The sequence below is a fragment of the Grampus griseus genome (assembly GCF_964374135.1).
Source record: "Grampus griseus genome assembly, chromosome: 8".
Taxonomy (NCBI): Eukaryota; Metazoa; Chordata; class Mammalia; order Artiodactyla; family Delphinidae; genus Grampus; species Grampus griseus.
Window position 1 is genome coordinate 83,937,710 of NC_139002.1, and position 13,318 is coordinate 83,951,027.

General features: G+C 34.8%; 2 protein-coding genes across 5 annotated transcripts in view; one reads left to right on the plus strand and one right to left on the minus strand.

Annotated features, from left to right (window-relative positions):
• DNAJC24 (DnaJ heat shock protein family (Hsp40) member C24) overlaps nucleotides 1–1,556 on the plus strand; it is a 62,686-nt gene extending 61,130 nt beyond the window's left edge. The window contains exon 5 of one of the 2 annotated variants that reach the window (XM_082659870.1): nucleotides 402–1,556. In XM_082659870.1, the coding sequence (XP_082515996.1) occupies nucleotides 402–532 (131 nt within the window). In that variant the 3' untranslated portion in view covers nucleotides 533–1,556. The remainder of the gene's footprint in view (nucleotides 1–401) is intronic. The other variant, XM_082659869.1, reaches the window with a different exon arrangement.
• Nucleotides 1,557–1,663: 107 nt separating this feature from the next.
• Nucleotides 1,664–13,318, minus strand: part of IMMP1L (inner mitochondrial membrane peptidase subunit 1) — a 74,313-nt gene continuing 62,658 nt past the window's right edge. For all 3 annotated transcript variants that reach the window (XM_082659866.1, XM_082659867.1, XM_082659868.1), the window contains 2 exons: nucleotides 2,704–2,814; nucleotides 1,664–1,828 (listed from right to left, as the gene is read on the minus strand). In XM_082659866.1, the coding sequence (XP_082515992.1) occupies nucleotides 1,760–1,828; nucleotides 2,704–2,814 (180 nt within the window). In that variant the 3' untranslated portion in view covers nucleotides 1,664–1,759. The remainder of the gene's footprint in view (nucleotides 1,829–2,703; nucleotides 2,815–13,318) is intronic.

Sequence of the window (13,318 nt, forward strand, 5' to 3'; positions counted from 1 at the left end):
ATGCTCCTTAACAATAAGACAGCTAGGGCTGTTTCTCTTCTTCCTTCACAGTAATATTTTGACAACCACATTGTTCAGAAGAATGTAAAATTTACATGAATCTTAAGAAAACAGAAGACTTCAAATAAATTTCATTGGTCACTTCTGAGCATCTGCTCTCCCCTACAGGATCTTTGGTCTATTGTTTCATACCCTCAATACATTTCCTCCACAGATAAAGATTTTTTAGTAGATAATTTTTAGAAACACTGCCCCCTATATGAGAAATTTTTTCAAGTTCTCATTTAAATATATTTTATATTGACTGATCTTTTTTCTTTTGCAGTTTCTGTGGAATAGCTGCATTTTTTAAAAAGGTATTAACAAAGTAGTTACATGTAAGCATTTTGTTTTCTTTGCAGATGATCATTCTTTTTCTCTGAGTTGTCGATGTGGTGGAAAATACAGTGTTTCCAAGGATGAAGCAGAAGTGGTGACGCTGATTTCTTGTGATATGTGTTCACTAGTTATAGAACTCCTTCATTATCGCTGAGATTGTTCACTAAGTGGAATTCTTTATTGTATTCAGACACATGGAGGAAAATCTACTCCACCTTTGTCCATTCAGGCAAATGTATAAAGCTGATTAAAAAAAAAAGGATTCTTTTTTGTCAGCTCTATTATTTGCAGAAAAAATATAAGACTGTCGAAGTCCACCTAGATTAATAGAAAATTAATTTCATTATTCATATGTATTTACATTTTATATTTACAGATCGCTAAGAAAGGGGGCTTGAATTAAAAATTATATTTAGTGAATTCCCATCTGAGAAGTTTATTATTGGTGCATTTTCTCCTTGGTACAAAATATAAGAATTTTCCTTTCTTCATATAAGTGTGTCTTATCTTTTAATGGGTCACAGTATCATCATATTCCTTTATAGTTGCTAAGTTTTTGAAGTAACATATTTCTAGCTGCTAAAGTTATAGGCCTTTTGTACAACTATTTCAAATCTCAGGTCATTAGAATTAAGTTAGAATCTTCGTGAATAACATGTGAGCCTGGCTCTCCCATGATGAAGGCTGGATATGGATATTCATGAGTTATTTCAAAGTTAGTAAAGTGAACTGGCAACCGGAGAAAGAAGGAGAGCCTTGGAGTCAGAAAACCGTGGCCACTGCGTTGCTGGTATGGTGAAGTGGACTTTTTTAATGTGTTATTATTGATTATAGTAAAACTTTTATTTTTCTATATATTTAATATTCTATGGACCGTATGAGTCAGAACTCATTTAAAAAATTTTAAGGAATCCTTTATGGGATCATTGAAACATTCTTCCTTAATTTCAAATGAGTAAGCCAAGCATGTGACTTAGCAGCTTTTCATTAGGTCAGACTCTTGGTTTATTGTTGGTGTGGACTTATAAGACTAGTTAGTACTCTGCCTTGTAAATGTAGCTAAAGTATGAGGCATATTCAAGAGGAGTAAATTACTTTCCTTATACCTGTACAACCAAAAATTTGAAAGTGAGGTTGTTCCAGGTTTTCCCTAAAAATATTTTCGTATCAGAATTTAGATGACTTATTTTGGATTACACTTTTATCCATATATTTTGAACAAATATAGCTTGCAAGAGTGTGTGTTGCTTATTCTTTACATTTAACAATTAAAAATAACTCAAACTGAATAGCAAATAGTTTATTAGTAAGTACATGGTTTCAGTGACAATAAATTCACTTTAGCAGAAGACAATAATCAAATCAAAAGAATAAATGCTTGCTAATCATCAGAGAATCTGTGGCCATTAGGGCTGTCACGTAGAAATCCAAAATCACTCAGAGGCCAAATCTGTAAAATCAAAATGTGACTGAAGACAATTAGTAAAGTGATATTATAGCATCATCACATTCCCTTCTTTTTTTCATTCATCCCTTTCTCTATGCCGTATAATTAAATGCTTTCTCGTTATTCAATCAAGAACAAATTTTCTACTTCAAAATAAGACTGTAGAAAGAAACCTGTATGTGTATGTATTTAACCTCTAAAGTTTGGAACATTCAAACATTATACTAGAAAATAATACGTGTGTAGTGTGTATATGTTTGTTTTTTCTTTCACTATCGTCAGAGTTAACTGTAAACCTACGTACTTGAATATAACATCTGCTTAAGTGTAAAAAATCCTGTAAATTATCCAACAGCCCCAAATACTCATGTCTGTTTTTCTCCTGACTGCTTGTGGCAAAAAGGAAAAGCCAGTGAAAATAATAATCTTTACTATTACATTTACTACAACCATGATAAGTGCATTACTCACTATACTTAACTGGGATATCCCTGCATTCCAGCTAGTTGCTAGATTGCTCTTCTGCAAATGCATATATATTAACATACGCCCTGGGTATGAATATGGTTGGAAAAGTTGTATGAGAGAAAAGTAAATTTTTGGAGAGTCAAATTAAAAGCTTCTTATGCTACAACTAATCTGAACTTTATTTTTCAAACAAAAATTATTCTCAATTACCTGTCATAATGGGGGAGTGGTAATGTTTATAGCTATGAAGGCCAACATGTTCATAAAGTGTAGTAGTCATTGCAACAGTTTTATATCCACTGACAGCCTAAAGATTTCAGTTCTTCTGAAAGGAACTTTTTTTTTTTGGTTTTGTTTTTTTTCCCAGCTCAGAGAAGAAAGCCTGCATTTTAAGCAGAAAACAGTAGTACCTTAAAGAAGATACGTCCTCTTATTAGTCCATATGGAACAGGTCCATAGTACCTGGAATCTGTAGAATTCTGTAGATTATCACCTTCTAACCACACATGACCTGTTGGCACCTAGAATTATAGAAGAAAGCAGCCCCTTTAAAAAAGAAAAACAAATCTGGGTACTATAAATAAAAAATCATGTCTTTTGGAGGTAGGGAGAAATGTCCTAAAGTTCTCTTTTACAAAATACATTCAAACCCTATAATTTGCATTTTTGCTGTTATTTCTTGCATAATAAAATAACTTTTACTAAATATTAATAAGTAGTATTAATATTTCAACTTTTAAAAAGACCTATCTTTTTTGCCATATGGTTCCCAAACATTAATTTGTTATGCAAACCCCAAACTGAGGTTATAAGAGATCAAAACAATGTGACAGGGTCATTAATTTAATAGACTTCAAAAGAGGTCATTAGGATGCTGACTGAAAATGTGCCCTCCTGTCTCAATAACAGCATAAGCAGGGCAGCCACTCACTCAGCAACATCCTGGGGCCAATACCAAGGCCAGACCTATTAGAATGCTCATGATGAACTAAATGGTAATTGATTGTGACATCAATTACAAATAATCTCATCATTTTATTGGAGTGGGCTTGTCAGAATTCTAATTAAGATCCTTGTTCTGCCTTTGTACAGGCCATATCTTCAATGCATTATACTTCAATAATGACCATCAAGAACTAGAAGGACCTATTATAAAATCATCAGTTGTAAAATTAATGATGGTGACCTTCTACTAAATGAAAAGATCCCATCTTCTATATGTCTTGTTATTAACTGGGATATAACATAAATTTAAATTTTTACTCAGTGACAATCCTAAGTATATTTAGGACAGAACACATTACTTACAAAAATGCCCACTGTGATATGAGATATTTGCCCGTTAATGTCTCTTCAATATAAACTTTAAAAATTACTCTTCAGTAACAATCTTCAAAATTGCATTTTAAAGTTTCTTTTTTATAGGTTTTGTTACCCAAGAAAGTTGAATTATTGACCAGACCAAAATGATCTATGGAAAGGAATTAATTTTCACTATTCTTTTGACTGATTATTACTTGGGAACCTTATGTGAAGAAAAATATTCATATTAGGTTTAATAAGAAATGACCAGTTTTTTAAAATGTCACAAAATTTTTAAAAATGACTTTTAGAGCAGTTTTAGGTTCACAGCACAGCTGAGAGGAAGGTACAGAGATCTCCCATATACCTCCTGCCCCCACTCATGCACGGCCTCCCCATTACATCCCCACTAGAGTGGCATGTCTGGTACACTGACATCATCATCACCCGAAGTCCCATGGTTTACCTTAGGGTTCACTCTTGGTGTTGTACATTCTATGAATTTGGACAAATGTATGACATGTATCCACATCACGGTACCATACACAGTATTTTCACTGCCCCCCAAATCCTCTGTGATCTGCCTATTCATTCTCCCCCCCATCACCCCTGAATTACCTTTTGGAAAAATAAGTTTATACAAGCATGTAAAATTTGAATTACAATTTAGAGATTATATAATTTTGGAATGTCTTATATCATGTAGAAATATTAGCCAAAAATGAATCAAGTTACTTATTTTCATTTAGATACACTTAAATGTTAAATCTATTTGTAGAGTAAGGATAAAGTTTTTTGAAAGAATATCAGATATTGTAAGATCATTAACTTCTACTAGTGGAACTAGTTGTAGGTTCTAGGGCTAATAGCAAGGTTCATTCCTACCTATATAATAAGTAGATTTATATGTAGTGAAGCATAAGGCTGCTCAAATAGAAGAATGAGTACATCTCAGGTTACAGATGAAAAGAAGAACAAAATAGTGTATTTGGAAAAGGTAAAATAAGTCATTAAATATGTTCTGAAGTACTGCCTTGGGAGAAACTACAATGTGAACATCTTGGGTGTCTAAATTTCCATAGTTTTTCCTTAATATGTGTTTGTTCCTGAGTTCTAAAAATAGGTAACATATACGAATACTTAAATACAATTATAAAGTTAGGGACACCAATAAAAGCAAAGGAGAACAAAAATCAAAAAACGAATAAAGATACTAACGATCCAGCAAGATCTTTTTTTTGCCTGTCCGATTGATCCAATATACATTTCCTTTCTTCATGAAGCTTTTCCCTATGTTGCCTGCACATACCAAATACTCTAGATTGTTTAAAACACTTAAAGTCTGCCCTACATGGGGCTCTGGAACATAACATCCTCTTACATGCTTGGCTTTTGTGTATGTCTACTATTTTATGACTGAAAAAGCCAACAGACAATAATCATGTCATGATCTTAAATCTTTACAACACCTAAACTGATGTTGGAACGCAAATATTTGTTGGTGATTAGTATTAGTTAAGTAGAAATTCTTGTAAAGCACAATCACTTTTGTGGCAGTTATGACCTAAGTTTCTTCCAAGTTTAGATAAACACAGTGATGAAGTATTATCTCTGGTATAGTAAAGTTAACAAGAACAGAAAGGAATCTGCTAAGAGAGACCCAGAACATACCACCAGAAACCTTTGGAGGAGTGTGACCCAGGCTGTTCACACCTAGTCCTTGACTACAAGGGGTGGAACAAAAGGGAGGAATAGTAACACAAACTAGTGTTTATACATACTTTTCTGGTCATTTTAAACACACACACACATTTGATCCTTAAAACAACCTGTGAAGTACAGTTACTGACATTTAACAGAAGTAGGTTCAAATATGGAACATGCTACCTCTTACTTACCTGAAGCCCATATATGCTAATACCCATGCATCCATTCATAGCAAAGGAATAACCTTTACATCTTAAGACTTCAATGTTTGATATAAAGTACAGACACAAGGAAACAACCTCATCACTGATGGTACCTTTAATAAGAGCTTCTCTATAAATGGGAAAACCGCTGAGTTTGAGTCTTAAAATCAAAGCAGTCACCTTTGCTGATCTACCCCTCTGTCACATATTTTCCCAGTAAAAAATTCATTATGTTTGCAGTTACTCCACTTTTGAAACACATACTTATTTTTGATATGGGGTAAGGGTGTACACTTTAAAATCAATTTTAGAGGTATACTTTACAGTAAAATGTGCTCATTTTGTTTCGACACTAGTTTTGAAAAATGTGCATTCCTGTGTAACCACCAACGACAATCAAGATGTAGAACATTACTACTATGCCCAAAAGTTCCCTCCTTTTCCAGTCCACCTCCCACCCCTACACCTCATCCCAGGCAACTAGTGATGTTTCCTGTTTACTAGAGACTAGTTTTACTAAAGTTCATATAAGTGAGATTGCACACTACATAGTATTTTGTGTCAGGCTTTTGTTCAGCAGTTTTTAAACGATTAATACATGTTGTATGTATCAGTCATTCATTGCTTTTTACTGCTGAGTATATCCCATTGTAAATCACAATTTCTTTCCATGAACCTGTTGATGGATGTTTGTGTTGTCTGCAATTTTGGGCTGTTACAAATAAAGCACTATGAACGTTCATGTATAAGTCTGTTTCTTTTCAGTAAATATGTAGGGGTAGAATTTCTGGGTCATAAGTGTACGCTTAATCTTAAACTTTTCCAAAGTAATTATACCATTTTACACTCCCAACAGCAATGTATGAGTGTTTCTGTTGCTTCACAACCTTGGTATTTTCAATTAAAAAATTTTTTGCCATTCTAGTAGGCTATTGGTGTCACATTGTGGTTTTCATTTGCATTTCTCTGATAAGTATTTTTTCTTGTACCTATTAGTGTATCTTTTGTGAAATGTCTATTTAAATATTTTGCCCATTTTTAAAATGGATTATTCTTATTCATTTTAAGAGCCCTTTATGTATCTTGAGTACAGGTCCTTTGACAGGTATTGCAAATACTTCTTCCCAGTCTGGGATCTTTTCTTTTGCAGTTTTTAATCTGCTGTAAAGACGATATATTTTTAGGCTCTAGAAATTTCACTTGGTTCTTTTTTATATTTACCATTTCTCCCTCATTATGTTCATCCTCTAGATCCCTGAAAATATTTATAATTGGTGTTTTAGAGCACATGACTGTTAATTCCATTATGTCTCATTTCTGGATCTGTTTTTCTTCTAGTTGTGGGTTACATTTTCCTACTTCTTCACATATCTAATAATTTGTTATTGAGCTGAACATTCATTTGTTGAGTGGATTTTGTTCTCTTTTTAGAGAGCACTGAATGTTGAAGAGGTCTGTTTGGTTTTTGGAAGGTGGTTAAGTTAGCTGTGGAACAGCTTATTCCTGTCAAGCCTTGTTTTTAAGCGTTGGGTCTCTCTCACACTGTAAGGGCTAGTCTAGCTCACTCCTAAGGCATGATATTCCAGGGTCTCTACGGAATGCTCTAGATATTTAATGAGATCTGTCCACTGTGGTTGGTCAGAACTCAAATGACAGCCCTGTGTGAGCTCTGGGAATTGCTTGGCTGCTGCCAATAGCTGTTTGGTGCTCAGTCTCTAAATTTCACCATAAGCAGGCACAGTTTAGTGTTCAGCCCCAAAACCAAGACAATACTCTACATAGATTGCTGGAGATCATTCTGTAGCTCTTTTCTCCCCGGTGGTTTGATGCATAAATTCCAACCACTTAAAACTTCCCTATACCCTAATCTCTGTCTCTTCAACTCAGCAAGACCACTATCCTTTGTTTGAATTTTCCTCCTCGCACCTTCTGAAAACTGCTTTAAGGCAGAAGTTAGGGAAAGTATAAGGCTTGCCTTGTTTGTTTCCCTGCTCTCAGGAATCCGTCTTGTACTGCCTGCTGCGCATTGTCTGAAAACTGTTTTACATAGTTTGTCCAGTTTTCTAGTTCTTTATGGCAGGAGGGCAAGTTCAGCCGCAGTTACTCCATAATTGCCAGATGTTCAAAGTATCTAATATTTAAAGTCTTATTTTTTAGCATACCTCATAACAGTATGAAGAAAATCCTTTCGGTGAGAACTAAAGTTCTTGATGTAAGTAAAGTGTGTCTTTGGCATCTCTGCCTTGCATCCCCTTCAGTGGCATGCCCTGTGTGTCCTCATTTTACCCTTTCCCTATCAAAATCTCTAGAAAAGATTTGCCAAACTCAGCATGCAATTATGTATAAGCAGATAAGTTCAGTATGGTATTGCTTGTATCTCAAAACTGGCGACAGTATAAATATTCGTCAGTAGGCAGATGTTAAACAGTTTATTTACAGAATAGTAGACAGCTAATAGACTGACATGAATACAGTCAGTGAAAAAAATAAGTTACAGGGCTTACTTAGGTATAATTACTTTTTTAAAAAAACCACAAAATTTTATGTATTTCAAAATTGACATTTTTGTGAACAGTATGTATTAAATAATTTAAAAATATATATATGCACATACACATACATGTGTGTCTTAATATGACTAGCCCTTTCAGTAATACTTGTACTTTTTAAAAATGGAACATTGTCCATCACAATGCAGGTTAGGAAGAGCTTTATTGAAGTAAAAAAAAATTTTTTTTTTTTTGTCTGTGGTAATGTGGTAAGAGAGTGACCTAACTTCCAATCCGTATAGCAGGCTCTGCTTCTTTGTACAGTACAAGTAAATGACTGCAATTACAGCACTGTCACCAGACCTCGGGATAACTAAAATATTAGTCTAGCTAAGAACTCATTTATTTAAATAAATATAAAGTACAACACATTTTTGGTATGGGTCCAAAACTTAAAACCTGACCTTTCTGGTCAGGTGAGTGGAGTGGAGTAAAGCAAGGAACAAAACAAAAATTTCCTTTCTAACTCAAAACAGTTATTGTCTGTTGGATTAACCTACTGGTTATCACTAAATTCAAAATTCAAACCAGATAAAACAATTCTATAGCAATATTATAATAAAATAGATTAAAATATATTTTTAAAATGTATTTTTAAAAAGCTGTTATAACTTTCCAATTAAAGTAGAAAAGAACTCAAATAAACACTTAAAAAAATTATAATAAATGCTTTACAAATGCCCCAAAATGGAAGTCCTAATTCCATGTCTTTGTTCATTACTTCTCATAACCAAAACTTTTAAAAAGTTAATTACTTTTCATCTCTGTATTTTTGGAAATATGCCATGCCAACTTGAATGAATGTATGAGACTGAATAAGAATGTATGAATATATGTTTACAATGAATGCCACCTAGAAATGTTTACTTTTGCTCAAATCTGAATTTTCCCAGGGTCTCAGATATAACTAGCTTTAGGAATAACTTTTAAAGCAGTAAAAGAACCCTTAAATCATTCTTGGTTTTTCCTTTCTACGTCAGAGGTTTACTTCCTGAGCTATGATAAAACCTAATCTCAGGGCAGGACAAAAGAATCAAGCCTCTAGTTCTCAGCCATACTTGCTGAAGCCTAGTTAAGTGCCTCCTTTATAGTACAAGCAACAAACGTAATTGCCTCATGGCCTGCGGGTGTCCATTTAACAAAAGCAGCTTTTGGGAACCAACCCACAGGTGTTACCTTTCTTGATTCAAGTGAAATCTGATGAAAGAGTCCACAATAACACATTTACTAAACTAATCAAACTCACTTATTATTTGATTAAGCAAAGATTATCTAATTAAGAAAAAGTTCTGACTGAAGAGTAAGATATTTGTACATTTGACCTTTCAAAAGTTTCAAAAAACAGAAAATCCTAATAACAGACGGATTTTTAACTATTTGTTTGCCAGATATTTTAAAATGTATAATCAGCAAAGGCAGGGTATGCACTGGCCCTATTATTGCTCATGCCTCCTTAATGGTTCTTCTAAAATGATTGAATGTAAAGGAAATAATAATTATTAAAGAAACAAACAAAAATCATAAAGGTAATCGGAGAGGGCAAAGTTTTTGGAATCCTTTTCTGACATGATTATTTTTTCCTTTTCCTGAAATATATGGGAAAAGGAGAGGCATACACACCTTAGGAAAGCAATCAGATAAAGACTTGGGCTTTTTTGTTTTGTTTTTTGTGGGTTGTTTTTTTTTTTTTTTTTTGGCAAAAGCAAATGGAAGTGGTATATCAACAACACTGTAAAGTATTTCATTTTCCACATGTATTTTAAAGATTTTGTCTTGTGTCTCACAGAATGATGAATGTAAAATATAAAATGCATAATTTCCCTGCCCAGGAAAAAAGTCCATATGATGAATGTACATTCATGACATGTCATTTTAGTTTAACAATACCCAAATAATTGTTATTTATGTTACTATCTTTCAGGTAAGCAGAATCGAGTCAAATTAGTATACCACTATGTGGTTAATGCATATTCTGCTTAATCATGGCTTATATAACCAAAACATAGTCATGGTAAGATGCTATGCACACAAACTACTGGAGAGAATACTTGCAAAATGAGATCATTTATTAATTATATAGTCCTAAAAGAACTTCATAATGCCCAGTATTTGTATGACTCCTGTAATGGCAGTAAATAATTGTTGGAGTTTATCTTCCTATACACACCAACAAAACTATAGATAAAGATGTATATGTCAAAAAGTGAAGCATTAAATCCCGAGAGAAAATCATGTAGAAAGGTTTTTAAGAACACAAAGCTGAGAAAACATTATTAATCTTTAATTTTGTAAAATGGGGCTGTCTCAAGCGTCAGTTATGGGTAACTTTGAAAGCAAAACTCAAGCAACAGTCTCACTAATGCTCTATTTTTACTGACATTCTTCTTGCCAGAACTTTTTGCCTACATTTGTCTCCCTGAGTAGAATATCTGGAGTCATAAGGGAGGTGTTCCCAAAGGCTAGACGCATGACAAAGGGATTAACATTTATAAGGACCAGGCAAGGAACAGTTAACACACTTATTATTTCAGTAGATACTATCTCTATGCAGTCCTGCTTCTTTTTCTTCCCATTTAAATTCTGACTTATTACTAACCTATCCCACATCATTCCCGGGGACTGTTATTGCCTTTCCCTACTTAAAAATGGTGCCACTTTAGGTTCATAGCCAATTATCATTAAAGAGGAATTTACACCAGAGTTCTAGTAAGCTACACCTACAGCGTTGTGGTGAGGGTGTGTGTGATGAGGGATGCTTTTAACTAAAGGTTCTCTTTTATTACTGAGCATCTCCCTGCTGCGTGGGTTTAGAGCTTAGGCTAAGACTTGACTTGTTCATTCTCATAGCTATTGCAAGCAAGCTAAGCTCCTTCATCTTCTCCTTAAGTACTCAATACCTCCATCCAGCCTGAACAGGAATTTCTGATGGGTTGTTAGTATGGTGGTTAAAGTTACAGTCCACAGAGTCATAGTTCTGAGTTCAAATTGTAGCTCTGTCACTTACTAGTTAAACACCTTGGAGAGGTTATTTAAACCTCATCTAAAAAACTGGGACTAATGAATGCCTTACAGAAACATTCTGAAAACCAAATAACACAGAAGGCTCCTGGCACCCAGTAAGCACTCACTATTGTTATTAACAGTTGCTCCAGCTGCTGGATGAATGATGCCTGCCGGGCTTTCTTTGTTCCTGGTTTCTTATGCAGTCTATCCAGTTCTCTGCAAAGTGAACTATGCTTTGCAATTTCACTTCAGTTATGTTTTTGGTCTTTTTCTTTTACACTGTATTCAATTATATAGTTCTGGTACTAGCCAAGACTTTGAATTAAATCCAGTATAATTAAAAATGTACATTAATTGTGAATAGATGCCATATTAATTATGCCAAGTGATTTAATGAAATTCAGTTTTTAAGACCAAATCATCCAAATGTAGCAAAGACTAACATTTTTATTCTTTTAACAGGCATCTTTTTCAAGCAATGTTTATTAAATATCAAATGCCTAAGCACTTCCTTATGGAGCATTTACTTCTTCAGGACCGTCTACCAACTTGTCAGAAGGCAGAGGAAGGGGAAAAAGTGTTGGGATTGAAGCTAGTAAATAGGCCTTTCCATCCCAGCGATCTAATACTAACATCTCAATCCTACAGATTTTTTTTTCCTAGGACAATGGATTATTTGGTCTCTGACTTCTTTTTTGTTCTATTTGTAACAAGGTTACCTGCTTTTTTTGGATTAGTATTTAAGAGCAGTTCCTTATATTCTCATTTCAAGACTGTCTGTACTCTCATTTTAATATAGCCTGATGTACACTCTGGTTCTCATATTCCAAAAGATGAGCCTAACTTAATGAAACACAGGTATCTGAAAGAGTAGTAGAAAATGGCGGTAAATATGTAAATAATGAGTTTTCTCATGTTCTCAGAAAAAGTCTAAAATAGTAAATCAGATGCCTACTATACAGAGTATGTGCTAATAGGTTTCCACCAAATTTTTGATTCCTGAGACTTCAAATAATTCTTCCCAGTCAAAACTCATCCCTATTTGGATTTATTCCTATAGATGAATCTCTGTAGCGCTTTTCAGTTTCTTATGGACCAGTGCATAACTGCATCATATAGAGATTGGCTAAACAATGGATTTATACCTGAAATGGTACTAGAAATAAAAGATCAGTAGTAGAGCAAGAGTCCATACTCCAAAAAATGAAGGATTAAAATAAAATATGTGGATCTTTTTGTACCTGATATTACTAGTATCTTAAAAAAAAAAAAGCATTGTATTGCATGATTTTCTTTGATAGACACTTCTACTTGCATTTTATTTATCAAAACCAGAACTCTAATGTCCCATACCCTGGAAATTATTTAGAATGATGTCTAGCTTTGTGAATACAAAGTTGCAGATTAGGCAGGTAGATGACAGACGACATTTTTTGTGATGATGTAAGATACGAAGAGAATAGCTGAAGACCTTTAAAAAGTGAGGTTGATCTCAGGGGGCTGAGAGCATCAAAACACTGTTTTGACTAAGAGATCATGAAAATATACTGTGGACATCAAGGAGGGAATAGTATAGCACCCAAACGTCATTCTGGGAAAGAATGTGTTTTCTTTCCACTTCCTATAATTTCACTGCCATTGTATTCATTTAAAGTACAATCTATCATAGACTTATACAGGCTTCTAGACTACTCCAAAACTGAGTATATCTTCTCTCCATTTCCCAAATTAACATCTCCCTCAGAACCCTTTATATATATTTTTTAAATTTTATTTATTTTTGGGTGCGTTGGGTCTTCGTTGCTGTGCGTGGGCTTTCTCTAGTTGTGGCGAGTGGAGGCTACTCTTTGTTGCGGTGCGCAGGCTTCTCTCATTGTGGTGACTTCTCTTGTTGCAGAGCATGGGCTCTAAGCATGCGGGCTTCAGCAGTTGCAGCACACAGGCTCAGTAGTTGTGGCACACGGGCCCTAGAGCACGTGGGCTTCAGTAGTTGTGGCACGTGGGCTTCAGTAGTTGTGGCACGTGGGCTTCAGTAGTTGTGGCACGTGGGCTCAGTAGTTGTGGCTCGCAGGCTCTAGAGCTCAGGCTCAGTAGTTGTGGCACACGGGCTCAGTTGTTCTGCAGCACGTGGGATCTTCCCGGACCAGGGGTCGAACCTGTGTCCCCTGCACTAGCAGGTGGGCTCTTAACCACTGCTCCATCAGGGAAGTCCAGACCCCTTATTTTAATGCACCACCTACCCCTATTGCTAGAGCCAGAAA